The sequence below is a fragment of the Macaca thibetana genome, chromosome 16 (genome assembly GCF_024542745.1).
Source record: "Macaca thibetana thibetana isolate TM-01 chromosome 16, ASM2454274v1, whole genome shotgun sequence".
Classification (NCBI taxonomy): Eukaryota; Metazoa; Chordata; class Mammalia; order Primates; family Cercopithecidae; genus Macaca; species Macaca thibetana.
In genome coordinates, this window is record NC_065593.1 from 63,820,089 (window position 1) to 63,839,285 (window position 19,197).

Sequence of the window (19,197 nt, forward strand, 5' to 3'; positions counted from 1 at the left end):
TGAGCTGCTGGGATTACAGGCAACTGCCACCACACCCAGCTAATTTTTGTATTTTTAGTAGAGATGGGTTTCACCATGTTGGCCAGGGTGGTCTTGAACTCCTGACCTCAGGTGATCCACCTGTCTTGGCTTCCCAAAGTGCTGGGATTATAGGCCCTAGCCACTGTGCCTGGCCAAAAAAAAAAAGTTTTTAAAGAAGAAAATAAAAATATCTCACTAGTCAGAGATGTCCACTGCTGAGCTGATATCTATCCTGTAGCCATATCAACATAGATAGAGATGCTTTTATGTTGTGAACCATTTTGATTCGCCTCTTCATTTGGTAACTGTGTTAAGCAGCTGCCTGGGGTCAGGCACAGTGAAGCTCTTGCCTCGTGCTGTGTGTGGCTGGGCCCACAGCACAGCGTTAGGCCACCCTGTGCTCAGCCTGCTTGGCTGATGGGTGAGGACAGGCAGAGTGTGTTGCTGGCCATTCAGCGGCAGGGATGTTGCTGCTCCTTGGCCCTCCCAAGCTGCTAGCCTTGGTGCTATTGGAGACCTGAGGGTTGGGAGGGCACCTGCTGGGTCCTCCTCTTGGGCAGAATCATGCGGGCTGGGCCCTGGCAGTGCCTCTCAGGCACCCCTCATTTTGTGCCTCTTTGGGAAGGACAGGTCAGTGGCATAGCGTGGGAGACACTGGTGGATTCGTGCAGCTCCTCAGGGAGTGGCCAGGCGTGATCCTCAGGGTGGGAACCACGCTCTCAGTCCTGCCCTGGGCCCTACAGGAACGCTGGCGGGTGACTGCCGAGCAGTCCAAGGCGGAGTCCATGCAGCGCGCCCTAGAGGAGCAAAGGAAGGTCACGGCCCAGCAGATGGCCATGGAAAGGGCGGAGCTGGAGCGGGCCAAGGTGAGTCAAGCCACTGCACTCAGCCCCTGCCCCTGCCATTATGCCCAGGGACACTCACCCTGTGCCCTCACCCCCCACATCCCAGAGCACCTTGCTGGAGGAGCAGAAGTCTGTCATGCTCAAGTGCGGGGAGGAGCGGCGGCGCCTGGCGGCCGAGTGGGCGGAGTTCTCCGCGCAGCAAAAGCTGAGTAAGGAGCGGGCCGAGCGCGAGGCCGAGCGGGCGCTGCAGGTGGACACCCAGCGGGAGGGCACCCTCATCAGCCTGGCCAAGGTAGGGCCCAGAGCCTCCGGACAGTGGAGGGCCCGGGGTAGCCTGCGCCCCTCCATCTGAACACATCCGCTTCTAGTTTTAGGAAAGGAGAGTGTAGCACTAATGTCACAAGAGCATAGGGATTAAAACAGTAATCACATCATCATGCTAACAGCTTCCTCGTATTGTCCCAGGTGCATTATACATATTTTATCATTGGATCCTCATATTCCCATGATTTTGATCATTTAGAAATGAGGAAACCGAACTTCTGAGTTGAGCCTGCCACAGTCACGTGGCTTGTGAGGGCAGCACTCCGGCTTGGCCCCAGGCTTCTCTGGCCCTCCCTGGAAGCCCTTGGCTCCACCACCCCCTCCCAGGGGCAGGGTGGGCAGAGGGGACCCTAGAGTCCTGCACAGAGTGCAGCGAAACTCCTGGGAGGAGAATGCAGCAGGGCCTCCGCCGTCTCCAGGAGCAAGCTGAGCTGAAGATCAGGGCCAGCGAGCTCCGGGCTGAGGAGAAGCAGCTGGCGGCAGAAAGAGCAGCCCTGGAGCAGGAGCGGCAGGAGCTGCGGCTGGAGAAGGAGAGGACCAACGCCACCGCCCTACGTGTCAAGCTCCGCGCGGAGGAGGTGGAGAGCATGAGCAAGGTGCTGCTCGGGCACATGGGTGTGCGGTGCGGCTGAGCTCAGGCAGCCCTGACCCAGGCGGCCTCCCTGCAGGTGGCCTCCGAGAAGTATGAAGAGGGTGAGCGAGCATTGCGTGAGGCCCGGCAGGTGCAGGCAGAGCAGCAGGCCCGGTTGCAGGCGGTGCAGCAACAGCAGGAGAGGCTGCAGAAGCAGGAGCAGCACATGCACCAGGCAAGGCTCCCTGAGTGTATGGCACCCCTGCCCCCGACACCCCCAGCCTTGCACCTGACGGCTGAGTCCTTCTTTCCGGGGGAATGGGGACAGGAGCATCTGAGTCTGGCCCAGCAGAGGCTGCAACTGGACCGCGCACGACAGGACCTGCCCTCCAGCCTCATGGGTCTGTTCCCCAGGGCCCAGGGCCCTGCAGCCTCCAGCCAGAGAGGTGAGTGGCTCCGGAAGGAAGAGCCAGCGGCTCAGGACTGGGCAGGGGCAGTGCTAGGAGTGGGCAGGCCCTCCTCCAGCTGCTCCAGTTAAGGCGGCCAGCTGGGTTTTACAGTCGCCTTATTTCTTTTTTACACAAATAATGTGTGTTAATTTTAGATAAATCAGAAACAGAGAGGAACGCTATTATGAAAAATGTCACCTTTTTCTGGACTAAGGGGGAAAAAAGGAAATTTAAAAAGTCGTCATCAGGCTGGGCGCGGTGGCTCACGCCTGTAATCCCAGCACTTTCAGTGGCCGAGGCAGGCGGATCACATGAGGTCAGGAGTTCAAGACCAGCCTGGCCAACATAGTGAAACCCTATCTCTACTAAAAATACAAAATTAGCCAGGTGTGGTGGCAGGTGCCTGTAATCCCAGCTACTCGGGAGGCTGAGGCAGGAGAATCACTTGAACCCGAGAAGTGGAGGTTGCAGTAAGCTGAGATTGTGCCACTGCACTCCAGCCTGGACAACAGAGGGAGAGTGCAGTTAAAAAAAAAAAAAAAAAAAAAAGTCACCCTCACCACCACTCCCAAGTCTAGAGAGAACCACTTTTCACTTTTAACATTTTCGTGCATAATGTTCCACTCAGGTACATTTGTTTTTTTGTTTGTTTGTTTGTTTGTTTGTTTGTTGAGATGGAGTTTTGCTCCTGTCACCCAGGCTGGAGTGCAGAGACATGATCTCGGCTCACTGCAACCTCCACCTCCTGGGTTCAAGCGATTCTCTTGCCTCAGCCTCTCAAATAGCTGGGATTACAGGCATATGCTACCATGCCTGGCTAATTTTGTATTTTTAGTAGAGATAGGGTTAGTAGAGTATAGATAGGGTTGAGACAGTACCCAGTGGACATCTACCTACATACGTCTTTGCACCTTTGCCTGATTATTTCACTTGAATAAATTCCTATAAATGGTCTCGCCACGTAGGAGCAGGTGTGCATTTGTCAGAGGCTTCTGAGAGTTAGTGCCATTGCACCCTGAGTGTATGGCCAGGGTCCACCCACTGGCAGTGGGGAGCAGCTCTGCAGGAACAAGCTGTGACCGCCCGGTATTTCCACCAACACTTTGGTCCCTGACTTTCTCCTTGGCCTTTTCAGCCCTCTTGCCTACTGCTCCCAGCACCCGCTGGTGCAGCCAGCCACCGACTGGCCTGGACCCCAGCCCCTTACACCTTCATGCCAGGCTGGTGCTGCTGAGGCACACAGCAGAGCAGGTGAGTCTCTCCTGGCCTTGGGGATCCTTGTGTTCATAAGTCCTTCCTGCTCAGGGCAGAGGCAGGGAGGGGCACACGGTAGCCCTGGGGAGGGGTGACTCCAGCTTCTAGGGAGTAAAACTGCAGTTTGCTTAGTGAGCCAATGCTCAGACCTCCTCACTAGGCCAGGTTCTGTGCAAAGCAATTTGCATATGTCATCTCCTGATAACCTATAGTAATAATAATAACAGGCTGGGCCCAGTGGCTCACACCTGTAATCCCAACACTTTGGGAGGTTGAAGCAGGAGGATCACTTGAGCCCAGGAGTTTGAGACCAGCCTGGGCAACATGTTGAGACCCTGTCTCTACAAAATGAAAAACTACAGGACCGGGTGTGTGGCTCACACCTGTAATCCCAGCACTTTGGGAGGCTATGGTGGGAGGAGCACTTGAGCCCAGGAGTTCGTGGCCAGCCTGGGCACCATAGTAAGACAAAAAAATAGCTGAGCATGGTGGCATGCACGTGTAGTCCCAGCTACTCCAGAGGCTGAGGCGGGAGGATCACTTAACCCCGGGAGGTAAAGGCCGCAGTGAGCCACAATGGTGCCACTGCACTCCAGGCAACAGAGTGAGACTCTGTCTCAAAAAAATAAATATTAAAAATTTAAAGATTAGCTGGGCATGGTGGGGCACATCTGTAGTCCCAGCTATTTGGGAGGCTGAGGTGGGAGGATTGCCTGAGCCCAGCTGGTCGAGGCTACAGGTGTGTTCACACCACTGCACTTCAACTTGAATGACAGAGCAAGACACTTGTCTCAAACTAAACAAAACAATAATGATAACAGTTGTCATGGATCATTTCCTGTGTGCCAACCTCAGTGCTGAAGGCTTTGTTTATATTTTCTTTCTTATTTATTTATATTTAGAAATAGGGTCTCATGATGTTGCCTAGGCTGGTCTCAAAGTCCTGGGCTCAAGTGATCCTACCCCCTTGGCCTGCGGATTAGCTAGGATTACTGGCATGAGCCATTGTGCCTGGCCTGCTTTGTGTATATTTTAAGCCTTTACCCTCACACAGCCCTACAAGGAAGGGCTACAAGGAATGTTTACAGACAAGGAAACTGAGGCTTAGAGACATGAAGTCATGTGCTCGTAAGTTCCACAGCAAACAAGTAGCCTTGCCAGGATTGAGACTGTGGTCTGTCTCACTCTGTACCTGGGCTCTTTCACGGCCCCTGCTGACTCCTAGAGCCAGGCAGAGTCAGGGACGACGTGGGGAGGGGCCTTAATGAGGGCTGGCTCAGCTAGTGTCCAGGGATCCACCTTTCTCTCAGCTCAGGGAAGGTGACCGCCCATCCACATCTGCCTTGCAGGACCGCGACTTCTTGGAGAATGAACAGTTCTTTCTGGAGACCCTGAAGAAAGGGTCCTACAATTTGACATCTCATTCAGCCTGAGTGGGATCCCAGCCGATTCCCCAACAGAGGGTTCAGACCCCAGAACTCTCCTGTCCCTCCTGCTGCCTCCATGGAGGCAGTGCCTGGGGAGGATTCTGAGATGCTTGAGGCCTGATGGCAGCTCTTCCGTGGACAGGGTGCAAGTGCATCCTTGCCAAGTGTGCCAGCCCGGGGCAGCCCCTGCCTCTGGGGCTCTGTGGTGTAGGCTGTCTTACCACGGCTTTGGCTGCCCTGCCCCAAAGCCATCTGGCTTGGATCTGAAGGTCTGAGCTGGCAGCGAGGACCCCCAGCTCTCACTGGGCTCTGTGGGCTCCCCCTGTTCCACAGGTAGACTGTTGTGGGCTCTTTTTGCCTGGGCCTCTTCTGAGGCAGGAGCTTTCTTGAGGGATGCCACAAACAGCCTTCCCTACTCCCTGCCAGAGCAGTTCCCTCCCTGATGAGCTGGAGAAGGGCCCTCTGGCCTCCTGCCGGTACAGGGAAGGCACCAGCTAGATCCTCCCTTGTGGTGTGAGATGTTCCTGGAACTCAGCCAGGCCCTCCTCCTCCTGGGCTTGCCCAGAGCCCCCACCCTATTCCCAGCATTGCCCGAAGGACCAACCAGTTTGGGTGGACAGTGGCCTCCTCAGCTTCCTCCCCATCTGGGTGCCACCCTGGCGGCAGAGGGAGCTGTGGCGATGGTGGGCCGTGGGGAGGGACGAGGACGGAAGGCGCCTCTGTGCTGCTCATCTGCCCAAAGCCACAGCTCAGGGGGCGTGCAGTGGAGGTGACAAGGAATCCATCACAACTAGCAGAGATTTCTTTGGTCCTCCTCCACTCCCACTGCTTCACTTGACTAAGCTTAAAACAACTGCTTTTGCCATGGCTCATCAGAGTTTATACTTATTTCTTAGAAAATGTTTCCTGTGGCCGGGCACGGTGGCTCAAGCCTGTAATCCCAGCACTTTGGGAGGCCGAGACGGGCGGATCACGAGGTCAGGAGATCAAGACCATCCTGGCTAACACGGTGAAACCCCGTCTCTACTAAAAAATACAAAAAATAAAACTAGCCGGGTGAGGTGGCGGGCGCCTGTAGTCCCAGCTACTCGGGAGGCTGAGGCAGGAGAATGGCGTAGACCCGGGAGGCGGAGCTTGCAGTGAGCTGAGATGCGGCCACTGCACTCCAGCCTGGGCGACAGAGAGAGACTCCGCCTCAAAAAAAAAAAAAAAAAAGGCCGGGCGCGGTGGCTCAAGCCTGTAATCCCAGCACTTTGGGAGGCCGAGACGGGCGGATCACAAGGTCAGGAGATCGAGACCAGCCTGGCTAATACGGTGAAACCCCGTCTCTACTAAAAAAATACAAAAAACTAGCCGGGTGAGGTGGCGGGCGCCTGTAGTCCCAGCTACTCGGGAGGCTGAGGCAGGAGAATGGCGTAGACCCGGGAGGCGGAGCTTGCAGTGAGCTGAGATGCGGCCACTGCACTCCAGCCTGGGCGACAGAGCGAGACTCTGTCTCAAAAAAAAAAAAAAAAAAAAAAAAAAAAAAAATGTTTCCTGTTACTTGCCGGACAAGTCCCAAAGAACAGGCAGATGTTCCTATTAAAAAAAGTCAGCCGGCCGGGCGTGGTGGCTCACGCCTGTAATCCCAGCACTTTGGGAGGCCGAGACGGGCAGATCACGAGGTCAGGAGATCGAGACCATCCTGGCTAACACCGTGAAACCCCGTCTCTACTAAAAATACAAAAAACTAGCCGGGCGAGGTGGCGGGCGCCTGTAGTCCCAGCTACTCCGGAGGCTGAGGCAGGAGAATGGCGTAAACCCGGGAGGCGGAGCTTGCAGTGAGCTGAGATCCGGCCACTGCACTCCAGCCCCGGCTACAGAGCAAGACTCCGTCTCAAAAAAAAAAAAAAAAAAAAAAAAAGTCAGCCTATAAGATTGGTCAGGACCAGGCGCCTCTGGCCACGTGCCTCTCCCCTCCAGCACCTACAGTCTCCAGTGGCACCTGGCAGCTGGACCACAGCCAGGAGAAGGGTACTATTAGCCCTGCTTCAAACATGCAGAAACGGAGGCCCGGGCAGATTAAATAACCTGCCTGAGGTGACAGTGAGTAGCGCCTGGATTTGAGTTCTGCTCTGTCTGATCCCCAAGTCCCAGGCTGTCAGCCACCCCAGTCTCCTACCTCCCAGAGGAGCAGGCTACACTCCTGGCAGGTGCTGGTGTGGGAGGAAGATCTCTTCAGGAGCTTCTGGGGCTGAGGAGGGAAGCATCACACACCCCGTTGGAAGCCTTGGTTAAGTCTCAAATTTGATTCTCCGCAAAAGAGACTCAACCAGTCCTGAGGCAGACCTGTGCAAAGAGCTGGGGGGTCTAAGGATGGGCACGTCAGCTCAAGGGCAGCTGGCGTCTAGGCAGCCACCTGCAGGATCTGCAGGTGATCAAGCACACACGTCTGGGAGGGCAGTGCTGGGAGACCCACAGGGGAGAGCATGGCCTTCAAGACAGTAGGGAGAAGAGGTTAGAATGAGAGGGCTTTGCATATCTTGTTAAAGATGTGCAAGTTTTCAGGGCAAATTTGTCCGAGGGCAAATTTTCAGGTCTTCACTAGAAGATTTTAAACAGTTGAACCGCATTTGTATTTTAGAAAACCCATTGGCCAGGCACGGTGGCTCACGCCTGTAATCCTAACACTTTGGGAGGCCAACGTGGGTGGATCACTTGCAATCAGGAGTTTGAAACCAACCTGGCCAACATTGTGAAACTCTGTCTCTACTAAAAATACAAAAAAATTAGCTGGGCATGGTAGTGTGTGCCTGTAATCCCAGCTACTTGGGAGGCTGAGGCAGGAGGATCGCTTGAACACAGGAGGCAGAGGTTGCAGAGAGCTGAGATTGCACCACTGCACTACAGCCTGGGCGACACAGCAAGACTCCATCTCAAAAAAAAAAAAAAAAAAGACAAAAGAAAACCCATTGTGTCTGTAGAGTGAGGACAGAGGATGTGTGAGAAGGCAGCTGGCAATGGTGCAGGGGACAGACTGTGGGCAGGACTGTGCCAGGTATGGCAGGGAGGGCCCACAGAAAAGTGCCCCTCAGACCTGGTGCCAGTCATGGAGGGTCAGAAAGGAAGACGTGTGGAGGAGGACACTCAGGTTCCTGGCATGGGTGACTGGGTGGTGTCACAGATGAGTATACAGTGCCGGGGGGACAGCGAAGCAGAGGCATTCCACAGGCACTCAGTTATAATGGCACTTTACTCAGTGTGAGCGCTCAGCATTCCTGTCACCACCATGAGGGTGTGGCAGGCATCCTAATTACCCCATTCAGCCTTCTCCCAGGCCACAGACACTGGAGAGGGCTGAGTGCAGAAATGAGTGTTGTGTAGCTGCTGCTCTTTCTTTTTCCTTCAAAATTGTAAACAAGATCATAACCCAAGTGCTTCATTCAGTTCCTTTTAGAGAGAGAAATATTGCAGCCGGGCGCGGTGGGTCACGTCTGTAATCCCAGCATTTTGGGAGGCCAAGGTGGGTGGATTACCTGAGGTCAGGAGTTCGAGACCAGCCTGGCTAATGTGGTGAAACCCTGTCTCTACTGAAAATACAAAAATTATCTGGGCATGGTGGCGTGTGGCCTGTAGTCCCAGCTACTTGGGAGGCTGAGGCAGGAGAATTGCTTGAACCCAGGAGGCAGAGGTTGCAGTGAGCCAAGATTATGTCACTGCCCTCCAGCCTGGGTGACAGAGTGAGATTTTGTCTCCAAAAAAAACAAAAAGAAAAAGAAAAGAAAAAGAAATATTGGTGGAATGTAATGATTAAAAAATACTGGTGCAGGGGCTGGGCGCGGTGGTTCATGCCTGTAATCCCAGCACTTTGGGAGGCCAAGGCGGGTGGGTCACGAGGTCAGGAGATCGAGACCATCCTGGCTAACACGGTGAAACCCCGTCTCTACTAAATAGACAAAAAATTAGCCGGGCGTGGTGGAGGGCGCCTGTAGTCCCAGCTACTCAGGAGGCTGAGGCAGGAGAATGGCGTGAACCTGGGAAGCGGAGCTTGCAGTGAGCCGAGATCGGGCCACTGCACTCCAGCCTGGGCGACAGAGCAATACTGTCTCAAAAAAGTACTGGTACAGTGGTACACACCTGTAGCTGCTATCGGGAGGCCGAGGTGGAAGGATGGCTTGAGCCCACTATGGGCAACACAGTGACCCCATATATTTTTTAAAAATGGTAGAGCCACTGTTTCTAGTTTCAAGATATTAATCGTTATTTGCTTCAAGTTGGTACATGTGGGAATCCATGTGAGGCCTCTCTCAAACCGTTAATATCCAAGCAAGCACCATTAAGAGTTCTGGGACAGCTAGAGGACAAGAATGGAGGAATGCATCGCCACCTGGGTGGCCAGCGGCTTTCACGCCAACTGCCGAGGCCCCGTACATCTTCATCTGGAGAGGGTTGGGAGGGTCGTGGGGTAGGATGGGTGGGTTTAGAGGATGAAGAAAAGGATTCAGAAACAAAAGGACAAGGTGGCTGGGCGCGGTGGCTCACACCTGTAATCCCAGCACTTTGGGAAGCCAAGGCGGGCGGGTCACCTGAGGTCAGTAGTTCCAGACCAGCCTGGCCAATATGGTGAAACCCCATCTCTACTAAAAATACAAAAAATTAGCCAGGCGTGGTGGTGTATGCCTGTAATCCCAGCTCCTCAGGAAGCTGAGGCAGGAGAATCACTTGAACCTGGGAGGCAGAGAATGCAGTGAGCCAAGGTCATGCCAATACACTCCAGCCTGGGCAACAGAAACTCCATCTCAAAAAAAAAAAAAGGACAAGGTTAAACAGCCACGATGTAAACACACACAATCCAGTTATGCTCCTGTACTGCATAACTGCAGTATGGAATTTCACAATAAGCAACTCCTGACAAGCAGGACTGGGTGTGACTGCCCCCATGCATTCCCCTCCACATTTAGCATGTAGCAGGTGCATACTGCAGGGTGAATTAGAAATGACGGTGAAAGGTTTAGCTGTTTGGCTGCTGTTTATGAAAACCAGTGGAAGGTGTGGCCACTTCCTGCTGGATGGAGAGACCCTCATTCCATTCTCATTCCATCTCAAAGTGATTATGAGGGCCAAGCTTCTGCTGGTGCCAGAGCCACTGGCCTGGTCACCACCAGCCCTGGCCTGGGATGTCCGAGCAGGTTTCCTGGCGAGACCTCTCTCCTGGGGCTGGGTGGTAGCCAGGCCAAGGTGGGGAAGTGAGGAGGTGAGACACAGAAGAGACAGCATGTACAAAGGCCCCATGGCCTCTGGGGGCAAAGTGCGCTGGAAGATTGCCTTTTAGGGCAGGAGGGCCAGGGCTGGGGCAGAGGAGGGTCCCAGATTCCCCAATCTACCAAGTTTTGCCTTTGTAGAACTGGATCACAAGAGCAAGCCTGAGTCCTGCCAGAAGCATTCACATCTGCATCTTTAAACCAGGACACTTCCGCCTTTGTGTGGATAACAGGAAGTTGCAGATAGTTGAGCTAACTGATACGCACCACTGCAAGTGCTTTCCAGAGGGTAATCTTTTCATCCTGACAACTGTCAGGTAAGCACTAGTATTACCTGCTTTTTCCCAAATGAGGAAACCACAAGGGAGACAGTAAGGTCACGATCTGGGTTTTTTTGTTTTTGGGTTTTTTTTTTTTCCCGAGATGGTGTCTCTGTCACCAAGGTGGTGGCGCAATCTTGTCTCACTGCAGCTTCTGCCTCCCAGGTTCAAGCAATTCTTGTGCCTCAGCCTCCTGAGTAGCTGGGATTACAGGCATCTGCCACCACGCCTGGCTAATTTGTGTATCATTAGTAGATACAAAAATTTTTGTATCTTTAGGGTTTCGCCATGTTGGTAGGGCTTGTCTCAAACTTCTGACCTCAAGTGATCCACCCACCTCGGCCCCCCAAACTGCTGGGATTACAGGTATGAACCACTGCGCCCGGCCACAATCTGGGTTTTTATTATTATTATTATTATTATTATTATTTGAGATGGAGTTTCACTTTTGTCGCCCATGTTGGAGTGCAGTGGCGCGATCTCGACTCACTGCAGCCTCTGCCTCCCAGGTTCAAGCGAGTCTCCTCCCTCAGCCTCCTGAGTAACTGGGATTACAGGCGGCCGCCACGCCCGGCTAATTTTTGTATTTTTAGTAGAGACGGGTTTTCACCGTGTTGACCAGGATGGTATCGATTTCCTGACCTCGTGATCCACCCGCCTCGGCCTCCCAAAGTGCTAGGATTCTAGGCGTGAGCCACTGTGCCCAGCCCTCAATCTGGGTTTTAAACCCAAGCAGACCGAGTCCGGAATCGGAGTTCGCACCCCTTCTCCCAACCAGGCCTGCGCCCCTGGGGAACTCAGTGCGCCGCGTCCAGGGGCTCGGGGAGGGCTCCGCCGGCCGACCCCGGTCTGTGCCGCCCCCTGGTGGCCCGCCGTGGGCGAGAGCCTGGCTGCTCTCAGCTCCGCCCCGCCGTCCAACGGGCACTTCCGGAGCCGGGCGCCTGCAGACCGCGGCCACCTCCACCTCCGCCCCAGGCGGACGGTGCAGGGGCCTCCGGGACAGGCGACAGGGTCCGCAGCGCGGGACACGGGGGCGGGCCTAGGAGCGGGGCCTGGGCGGGGCTGGACGCGGCCTGCCGCGTTGCGCTCAGGCGCCGCGCTGGCCACCTGTGCCCGGGTCCTAGTGGCGGCCGCGAGGACGCACGCCGGAGGGAAGATGGCGGCGCCCTGGTGGCGAGCCGCGCCGTGCGGATGTTGGAGAGGGCGTGCCTTCAGCACCTCGGGTGAGGGGTTTGGGGGTGGGCAGCTCTGTGGGGTGGGGGCGGGCTGTCGCGCGAGCTCTGGGGCGCCGGCCTTACGTCTTCTCTCTGCCCGTAGCCGTCCTCGGCCGCCGGACGCCCCCGCTGGGGCCAATGCCCAACCAGGACATCGACGTGAGCAACCTGGAGCGGCTGGAGAAGTACCGGAGCTTCGACCGCTACCGGCGCCAGGCAGAGCAGGAGGCGAAGGCCCCGCACTGGTGGCGGACCTACTGGGAGCATTTCGGGGAGAAGACAGGTGCGGGGCGACTGGAGCAGGGGCTGCAGCCACCATCCGGGGAACTCAAGGGGACCCGCCGGCGTTTTCCCCGGGTGCCGGACGAGCCTTGTCAGCGCCCCTGTGGATGCTGGCGAGGATGGGAGGGCCCGCCTGCAGACCTGTGTGCTCTATTGGCAGCTTCATCACGCCGGGATTGTTCACACCTTCTGCGCCTCATTCTTGGAAAATTCGCTCCCCCTACTGTTAGAGTTCCAGCTCCTAAAATATCTGCTCCTAAAATCTTGACCATCTGACTTTCTGTGCATGTCGTTCTGTGCGCCTAAAATACTCTAGGTAGCTCTGGCCACACTGCATTCTGACTCTGTGCGCTGCCTGTCCCCAGACTGTGAGCGCGCTGTTGACAGGGATCCTGCTTGTCTTGCCCTCCATTGGATCCTTGCACCTGAACAGTGCAAGGATGTACGTGTGCAATACTTTGCTGAATGAAATTAAAGCCCTGGGCAGGGTGACTCAAAAAAAGAACCCAACCTGGCCGATCGCGGTGGCTCACGCCTGTAATCCCACCAATTTGGGAGGCCGAGGCGGGCGGATCACCTGAGGTCGGGAGTTTGAGACCAACCTGACCAACATGGAGAAACCCTGTCGCTACTAAAAATACAAAATTAGCTCGGCGTGGTGGCGCATGCCTGTAATCCCAGCTACTCGGGAAGCCTCTGAGGCAGGAGAATAGCTTGAACCCAGGAGGCGGAGGTTGCGGTGAGCCGAGATCGCGCTATTGCACTCCAGTCTGGGCAACGAGGGCGAAACGCCGTCTCAAAAAAAAGACCCCAACCTTTAAGGAGCTTACAGTTTATGGAGTATATGTTGTTGTTGTTTTTAGCATTTATAGAGGCAGTTTTGTGGTGGTTAAAGGCACAAGCATGGAATCTGAATAACCCGATTTAAATCCCAGCTCAGCCTCTCGGGGACAATGTCCCTGAGCTTATTTCAACTGTAAAATAAAATGTGTCTTTGCTACAAAATTACCACGAGGATTAAAAGATACAATTCATTGGCATTTTTGCCTAATGCCATCTCTGATGTGGGCTCAGTATGTTTTCGTTATTAGTTTTCTTTTCTTTCTTTTTTTTTTTTTTTTTTTTTTTTTTTTTTTTTTTTTAAGGCGGAGGCCCACTCTGTTTCCCAGGCTGGAGTGCAGTGGTGCGATGGCTCACTGCAACCTCTGCCTCCTGAGTTCAAGAAATTTTCCTGCCTCAGCCTCCAAAGTAGCTGACACTACAGGCATGCGCCACCACGCCCAGCTAATTTTTGTATTTTTAGTAGAGATGGGGTTTCACCATGTTGCCCAAGCTGGTCTCAAACTCCTGAACTCAAGTGATCCCCCTGCCTCAGCCTCCCAAAGTGTTGGGATTACAGGCATGAGCCACCGCACCTGGCCGAGAAGCACTTCTGTAAGTCCTTCTAGCATCAGTCATTCACTCTAGCCAGGACAGCTGGGTGTTCATAGCCACCTGTGAACAGGCTTGGAGGTGATCTCAACTATAATTGAGGACCATTGACTTCAGTTTCCCATGACTTAGACAAAACTGTGACCTGGTTTGGGGATCAGAAAAACACAACCTCCAGCCTGGCCAATGTGGTGAAATCCTGTCTCTACTAAAAATACGAAAAAACATTTAGCCGGGCATGGTGGCAGGCGCCTGTAATCCCAGCTACTAAGGAGACTGAGACAGGAGAATTGCTTCAACTCAGGAGGCAGAGGTTGCAGTGAGCCGAGATCGCGCCACTGCACTCCAACCTGGGCGACAGAGGGAGATTCTGTCTCAAAAAAAAAAACACAACCTCAAGTTGCATCTGATTTGCTTCCCAATTACATCCTGTTCAGGTCTGGGAAGTAGAACAGTATGTTTTAATTCTGTGAATCATGGGGAAAGCTTGAGCAGCAGAGCTTGAAGCACAGAATGAGAGAACTAGGTAGGGACAGACAGTTTAACCAAGAAGATGTGCCTGCCCCTCACTGGGTGCTGTGGCGGGCGCCTGTAATCCCAGCTACTCAGGAGGCTGAGGCAGGAGGATCACTTGAGGCCAGGAGTTTGAGACCAGCCTGAGCAACATAATGAGATCCCATCTCTCAAAGGTTTTTTAAATTAGCTACCATGGCTGGGTGCAGTGGCTCACACCTGTGATCCCAACACTGTAGGAGGCCGAGGCGGGCAGATCACTTGAGCTCAGGAGTTCCAGACCAGCTTGGGCAATGTGGCAAAACCCCGTCTCTACAAAAAATGCAAAAATTAGCCAGACAGGAAGGTGTACACTTGTAGCCCCAGCTACTCAGGACACTGAGTCGGGGAAGTTAAGGCTGCAGTGACCCATGACCCTGTTTTTCCAACACATCTTCCCTCTCCAGATCCCAAAGAGAAGATTGATATTGGGCTGCCTCCACCCAAAGTCTCCCGGACCCAACAGCTACTGGAACGGAAACAGGTCATCCAGAATCTTCGGGCCAACGTAGAAGAGGAGCAGGCTGCCCGCCTCCGCACAGGTAAGCCTTCTCAGGGGAGGCGCCATCCCAGAGTTGGGGTACAGGGTGTGTCCCTGCCCCCCTGTATCCCAACTGTCCTTATTCCTGTCCAGCCAGTGTCCCACTGGATGCCGTGCGGGCCGAGTGGGAGAGGACCTGTGGCCCCTACCATAAGCAGCGTCTGGCTGAATATTACGGCCTCTACCGAGACCTGTTCCATGGTGCCACCTTTGTGCCCCGAGTTCCCCTGCATGTAGCCTACGCTGTGGGTGAGGACGACCTGATACCTGTGTACTGTGGCAATGAGGTGACTCCAACCGAGGTAACCGCTCACCTGTGCCCCTCCTCCGTGCCCTGTGCAAACACAGACACATCCCATCTCAGTGTCACAGACGCTCCTGGGTTTGGAATTTTGTTGTTCTCTGTTTCTTTGATTTCCTGGAAGACACCACCATGACAATTTCAAAGAAAATAGAACAAAATGAAGGAAAAAGAGGCTCCATCTTAGCACATTCCTGTGACCGGCCTGCTGTCTGTGGTGTGCCCTCCTGCCCAGGCCTTGGCACAGTTCTTTTTTGTGGTTGTTGCCTGGACAGGCAACTCTGCAGGGCTCCTTCTCTACGCATCCCTTTGCCTGCCTGCCTGTGCCAGGGGCTGTCAAAGGCATTTGGGTCAGAGTGGGCACCCCTTTCTCCAGGGGTCCCTGCAACAGCTGGTCTGTCCCTGGTGGGGCTGACAGCTTCCTTCTCTCCCTGCCAGGCTGCCCAAGCACCAGAGGTGACCTATGAGGCCGAAGAGAGCTCCTTGTGGACGTTGCTACTCACTAGCTTGGGTGGGTGTCTGGGGTTCACCAAGCCCCCTGCCCCGCTCACCTCCCATGAGCCAGGGCCCTGGGGAGCTGGGGGAGGGGCCAGGTGGAGATCTCCACCGCTGGCTCCTAACAAGGGAGGGGGTGGCAGGGCCGTGGTCGGCAGGGCGGTGATCAGCAGATGTGTTTTTGTGCAGATGGGCACCTGCTGGAGCCGGATGCTGAGTACCTCCACTGGCTGCTGTGAGTACGCGGGGTAGGGGGGTGCTGCCCAGGCGGGAGGAGGACCTGGGAGCCTGGACCGAGCTGCTCCTGAGTTTCATAGACTACCCATGGGACTTGAATTGGAGGTGACCCCCGCCTCTACCTCCTGAGGGTGTTAGGGGCCCTGGGATCCCCGTGTCTACTTGAAGACAGCTACAGGAGACAAAGTTTGCAGTGGCCTCGGTCAGTCCCCACAAGCCTCCTCATCTTTTCTTTTTTCTTTTTTTTTTTTTTTTTGGAAACAGGGTGTCACTCTGTCCCCCACGCTGGAGTACAGTGGTGCAATCATGGCTAATTGCAGCCTCTAACTCCTGGACTCAGGTGCTCCTCCCACCTCAGTCTCCTGAGTAGCTGGGACTACATGTGCAAGCCACTACACCCAGCTAATTTTTGTTTTTTTTATACAGACAGGGTTTCACCATGTTGCCCAGGCTGGTCTGAGCTCAAGTGATCTGCCCACCTCCGCCTCCCAAAGTGCTAGGATTACAAGCATGAGCCACCACGCCTGGCCCCTTCGTCTCTCTAAACTCATTTCTTCACCTGTAAAACTGGGATAATGGCACCACGTGCCTTACTCAACCTGACCTGTGGACTGTGATGGTCACATGAGAGAAGGAGCAGGACAGGCGTGGCAGCTGTGGCATCTCCCAAGTGCTCCTTGAACCACTGGGCACTCCTTCCCTGGGCCCAGATGGGGCTGCCTTCTATCTTCTCGGTAGCTTTTGGCTCTGAACACCAGGCCAGGGGGCAGAAGTCAGGCCAGTGACCCCAACTTTGAGCCTTCTGGTTAATTGGGGACAGTGACTGGGAGGCTGGTTTCTGTCATTTTTATTCAACTGCAGTTACCAACCTGTGCAGCAGGACCCTCTGGGGAGTTATGCCTGAGGCATTGCCCGTCCCTGTGCCAGGCTGGGCACACAATCCCTGACGAGGTCCTGGAGACTTCAGGACGCAGAGGGAAAAGCAGCCAAAAGTGGCATGGCTTTCTAGCCTCAGTGACTGTGGCTGGCCCCCTGGCTCCCGGGCCTGGAAGCAGGCTGCATGGCCTTGCTGTCAAGGCGACGCTCTCTGGAGCCCTGTCCCCCACTCGGAGCTCCTCCAGCCGGCTTCCCATGTTTGCAGTATGTCCAGGCATTCACAGAGCTTGGCTGCCTCCTCTGTCCTAGGAAAGAGAATGCTTAGAGTTGTCCTCTCAGGGAGTCATGTCAGCCTCTACGGTGTGTGTGGAGCTGGGGGGACACTCCTGCTGCCTCCCTGGAGTGGTTATTAATGGAGACTTTCCTCCTCCCAGAACCAACATCCCGGGTAACCGGGTGGCTGAAGGACAGGTGACGTGTCCCTACCTCCCCCCATTCCCTGCCCGAGGCTCCGGCATCCACCGTCTTGCCTTCCTGCTCTTCAAGCAGGACCAGCCGATTGACTTCTCCGAGGATGCACGCCCCTCACCCTGGTAATCTACACCCCCAACACATAACCCGGCCTCAGGCCAGCTCCCCTGCAATGGTCACTCTTGCTCAGTTCTCTCCGACCTCAGCCTTGAGGCTGGCAGAAGAGCAGAACAGGGTGCTAGCAGCGTCCCGGGGCCTCTCAGGGTTGCCTGTGGGGTGGAGGGGTGAGGGCTCTGGTGCCCACTCTCCGCTCTCACATGCTCTCCATCTTACAGCTATCAGCTAGCCCAGCGGACCTTCCGCACTTTTGATTTCTACAAGAAACACCAAGAAGCCATGACTCCAGCCGGCCTGTCCTTCTTCCAGTGCCGCTGGGATGACTCCGTCACCCACATCTTCCACCAGCTTCTGGGTAAGGGCCATGGGGCTGGGGCACTGGGTGGGCCTGAGCTCCCAGGCCTCGCCTGCCCTGCCAGGGAGAAGCTCTGTTAGGGGAAGGCTGCGGCAGGCTCCTGGTGGGCAGGCCTCAGCCTGAGGGGGCGCAGGCCACAGGAGACCACCCCTGTGCCCCTCGCTCTTCTTGCAGACATGCGGGAGCCAGTGTTTGAGTTCGTACGGCCGCCCCCTTACCACCCCAAGCAGAAGCGGTTCCCCCACCGGCAGCCCCTGCGCTACCTGGACCGGTACAGGGACAGTCATGAGCCCACCTATGGCATCTACTAAGGAGCCAGAGTGTGCCCACTTCAGAGCATGGGATTGATCGGCAGCAGGAGTAAAGACACGGCTCCAGAGGCCCACGCTGTGGGGTCTGGGCCCTGCCTCAGGCAGCCCCTCTGTGGCCCCCTCCCATCAGGCCCAGGGTTTGGAGTGAAAGGGACTCTCAGGTGATGGGGTGGGGGATGTGAATAAAGATGATTTCTTGCCAGGCTTGGTGGCTCATGCCTGTAATCCCAACACTGGGAGGCTGAGGAGGGAGGATCGCTTGAGCCCAGGAGTTCAAGACCAGCCTGGGCAACATAATGAAACCCTGCCTCTATTAAAAAAAAAAAAAAAAAAAGATTATTTCTGCCATAGCTGGCCTGGTTCGGTGTTCCAGGGCCAGAGGACCCCGATGGAGCTGTACTCATGGGTGGGAAAGGGGCTGCCTCCCACCCCACCAGGTGCACCCTGACCTCCATCTTCTGAGGGTGTCGGGGACCCTGGGATCCGAAGCAAAAGCAGGCAGTGGGCCAAAAACAGGTGTGGCCCCGGGAAGGGAGATGGACATCCCAATCCAGCAGGTGCCTGAAACCCAGCTCCCCGAAAAGTGGAGCAGAGCAGCTGGGCTCAGGAGGGAGCATTTATTGAGCACTGGCTGTGTGCCCCAGGGGGTCCCACCGGGCCCCTGGAGAGAGAGTGCCTGCCCCAGCACTGACCCTCTGCACAGACTCCCGCCCCCACCCCATGCTTGGGAGGAGAAGCCACATTAGGTAGTTAACAGCGTGACTCAAGAGACCTGCTCAGGGTCAGAAAGCCCATGGAGCCTGCGGCTGGACGGTTAGGTGTTTTGTTTCTCCCTTACCAAAAGCAGAAGTCTGGCTAACTAGTAGGTGGAGGGTAGATCCGTGCACTTTTTCCAGAAACTTCGCCGGTGGCCGCACACAGGACGCAGTGCTTGCTGCAGCAGTGAGAGCTCGTGCCGCCGCAACATCAGCCGAGCTTGGTTAGATAGAAAGGCCTTGCTCTCCTGGGGTTCCCCCTGGCCTGATACACACTGCCAGGGAGGTGGGCGCTAGGCCCCAGACCCGCCTTGCCTGCTCAGCTGCAGGGGAAATGCTGGAGTGCCTCTAAATACTGAGGCTGCAGATCAGCTCGGACCCCAGGCAAGAAACTCCCCAGCAGAGGGCAGCAGGGAGAGGGGATGCTGATTGCAGCTGAAAGCTGGTTTGTGTACTCATTCAAGGGCCATTTGAAAAATACCAGTTAACTGGTCCCTGTCTGTTGGTGACCAGACATTTCCATCTCGCTGTTTACTTTAAAATAACCAAAATTACGTGTAGCCCAGAGAAGGAAGACACCCCAGTCTGGCAAGTGCCCGAAACCCAGCTCCAGGAAAAAGTGCAGCAGTGCTCGGGTCTGCAGGGAGCCCGCCAGCCCACGTGCACTGACTTTCGTTTCGTCGCCGAGCCCCGGGGGATTGCGCGGGTGGTCTATGCCCTTAGGCCATTGACAGATGAGTCCAGAAGAGGTTCCGCGCGACCCGTGGTCAGAAGCCCGGAGGCGGGGCGGGATTTTCGAGCCTCTGGT

At 55.3% G+C, this 19,197-nt stretch overlaps 4 protein-coding genes across 10 annotated transcripts in view; 2 read left to right on the plus strand and 2 right to left on the minus strand.

Annotated features, from left to right (window-relative positions):
- FBF1 (Fas binding factor 1) overlaps positions 1-4,983 on the plus strand; it is a 31,704-nt gene extending 26,721 nt beyond the window's left edge. For 6 of the 7 annotated variants that reach the window (XM_050764177.1, XM_050764182.1, XM_050764180.1 and 3 more), the window contains 7 exons: positions 765-887; positions 973-1,158; positions 1,610-1,786; positions 1,859-1,996; positions 2,090-2,207; positions 3,346-3,461; positions 4,814-4,983. In XM_050764177.1, the coding sequence (XP_050620134.1) occupies positions 765-887; positions 973-1,158; positions 1,610-1,786; positions 1,859-1,996; positions 2,090-2,207; positions 3,346-3,461; positions 4,814-4,897 (942 nt within the window). In that variant the 3' untranslated portion in view covers positions 4,898-4,983. The remainder of the gene's footprint in view (positions 1-764; positions 888-972; positions 1,159-1,609; positions 1,787-1,858; positions 1,997-2,089; positions 2,208-3,345; positions 3,462-4,813) is intronic. The other variant, XM_050764183.1, reaches the window with a different exon arrangement.
- Positions 1-19,197, minus strand: part of UBALD2 (UBA like domain containing 2) — a 468,792-nt gene that overhangs the window by 376,435 nt on the left and 73,160 nt on the right. The window lies entirely within an intron of this gene.
- Positions 1-19,197, minus strand: part of LOC126939213 (CST complex subunit TEN1) — a 224,897-nt gene that overhangs the window by 99,984 nt on the left and 105,716 nt on the right. The gene's annotated exons all lie outside the window — the stretch shown is intronic.
- MRPL38 (mitochondrial ribosomal protein L38) lies at positions 4,983-17,839 on the plus strand. Its single transcript, XM_050764395.1, has 10 exons — positions 4,983-4,986; positions 11,599-11,674; positions 11,769-11,948; positions 14,338-14,472; positions 14,565-14,773; positions 15,211-15,283; positions 15,457-15,502; positions 16,815-16,973; positions 17,187-17,323; positions 17,498-17,839. The coding sequence occupies exons 2-10, from the start codon at positions 11,608-11,610 to the stop codon at positions 17,632-17,634; spliced, it is 1,143 nt and encodes a 380-aa protein (XP_050620352.1). The 5' UTR covers positions 4,983-4,986; positions 11,599-11,607; the 3' UTR covers positions 17,635-17,839.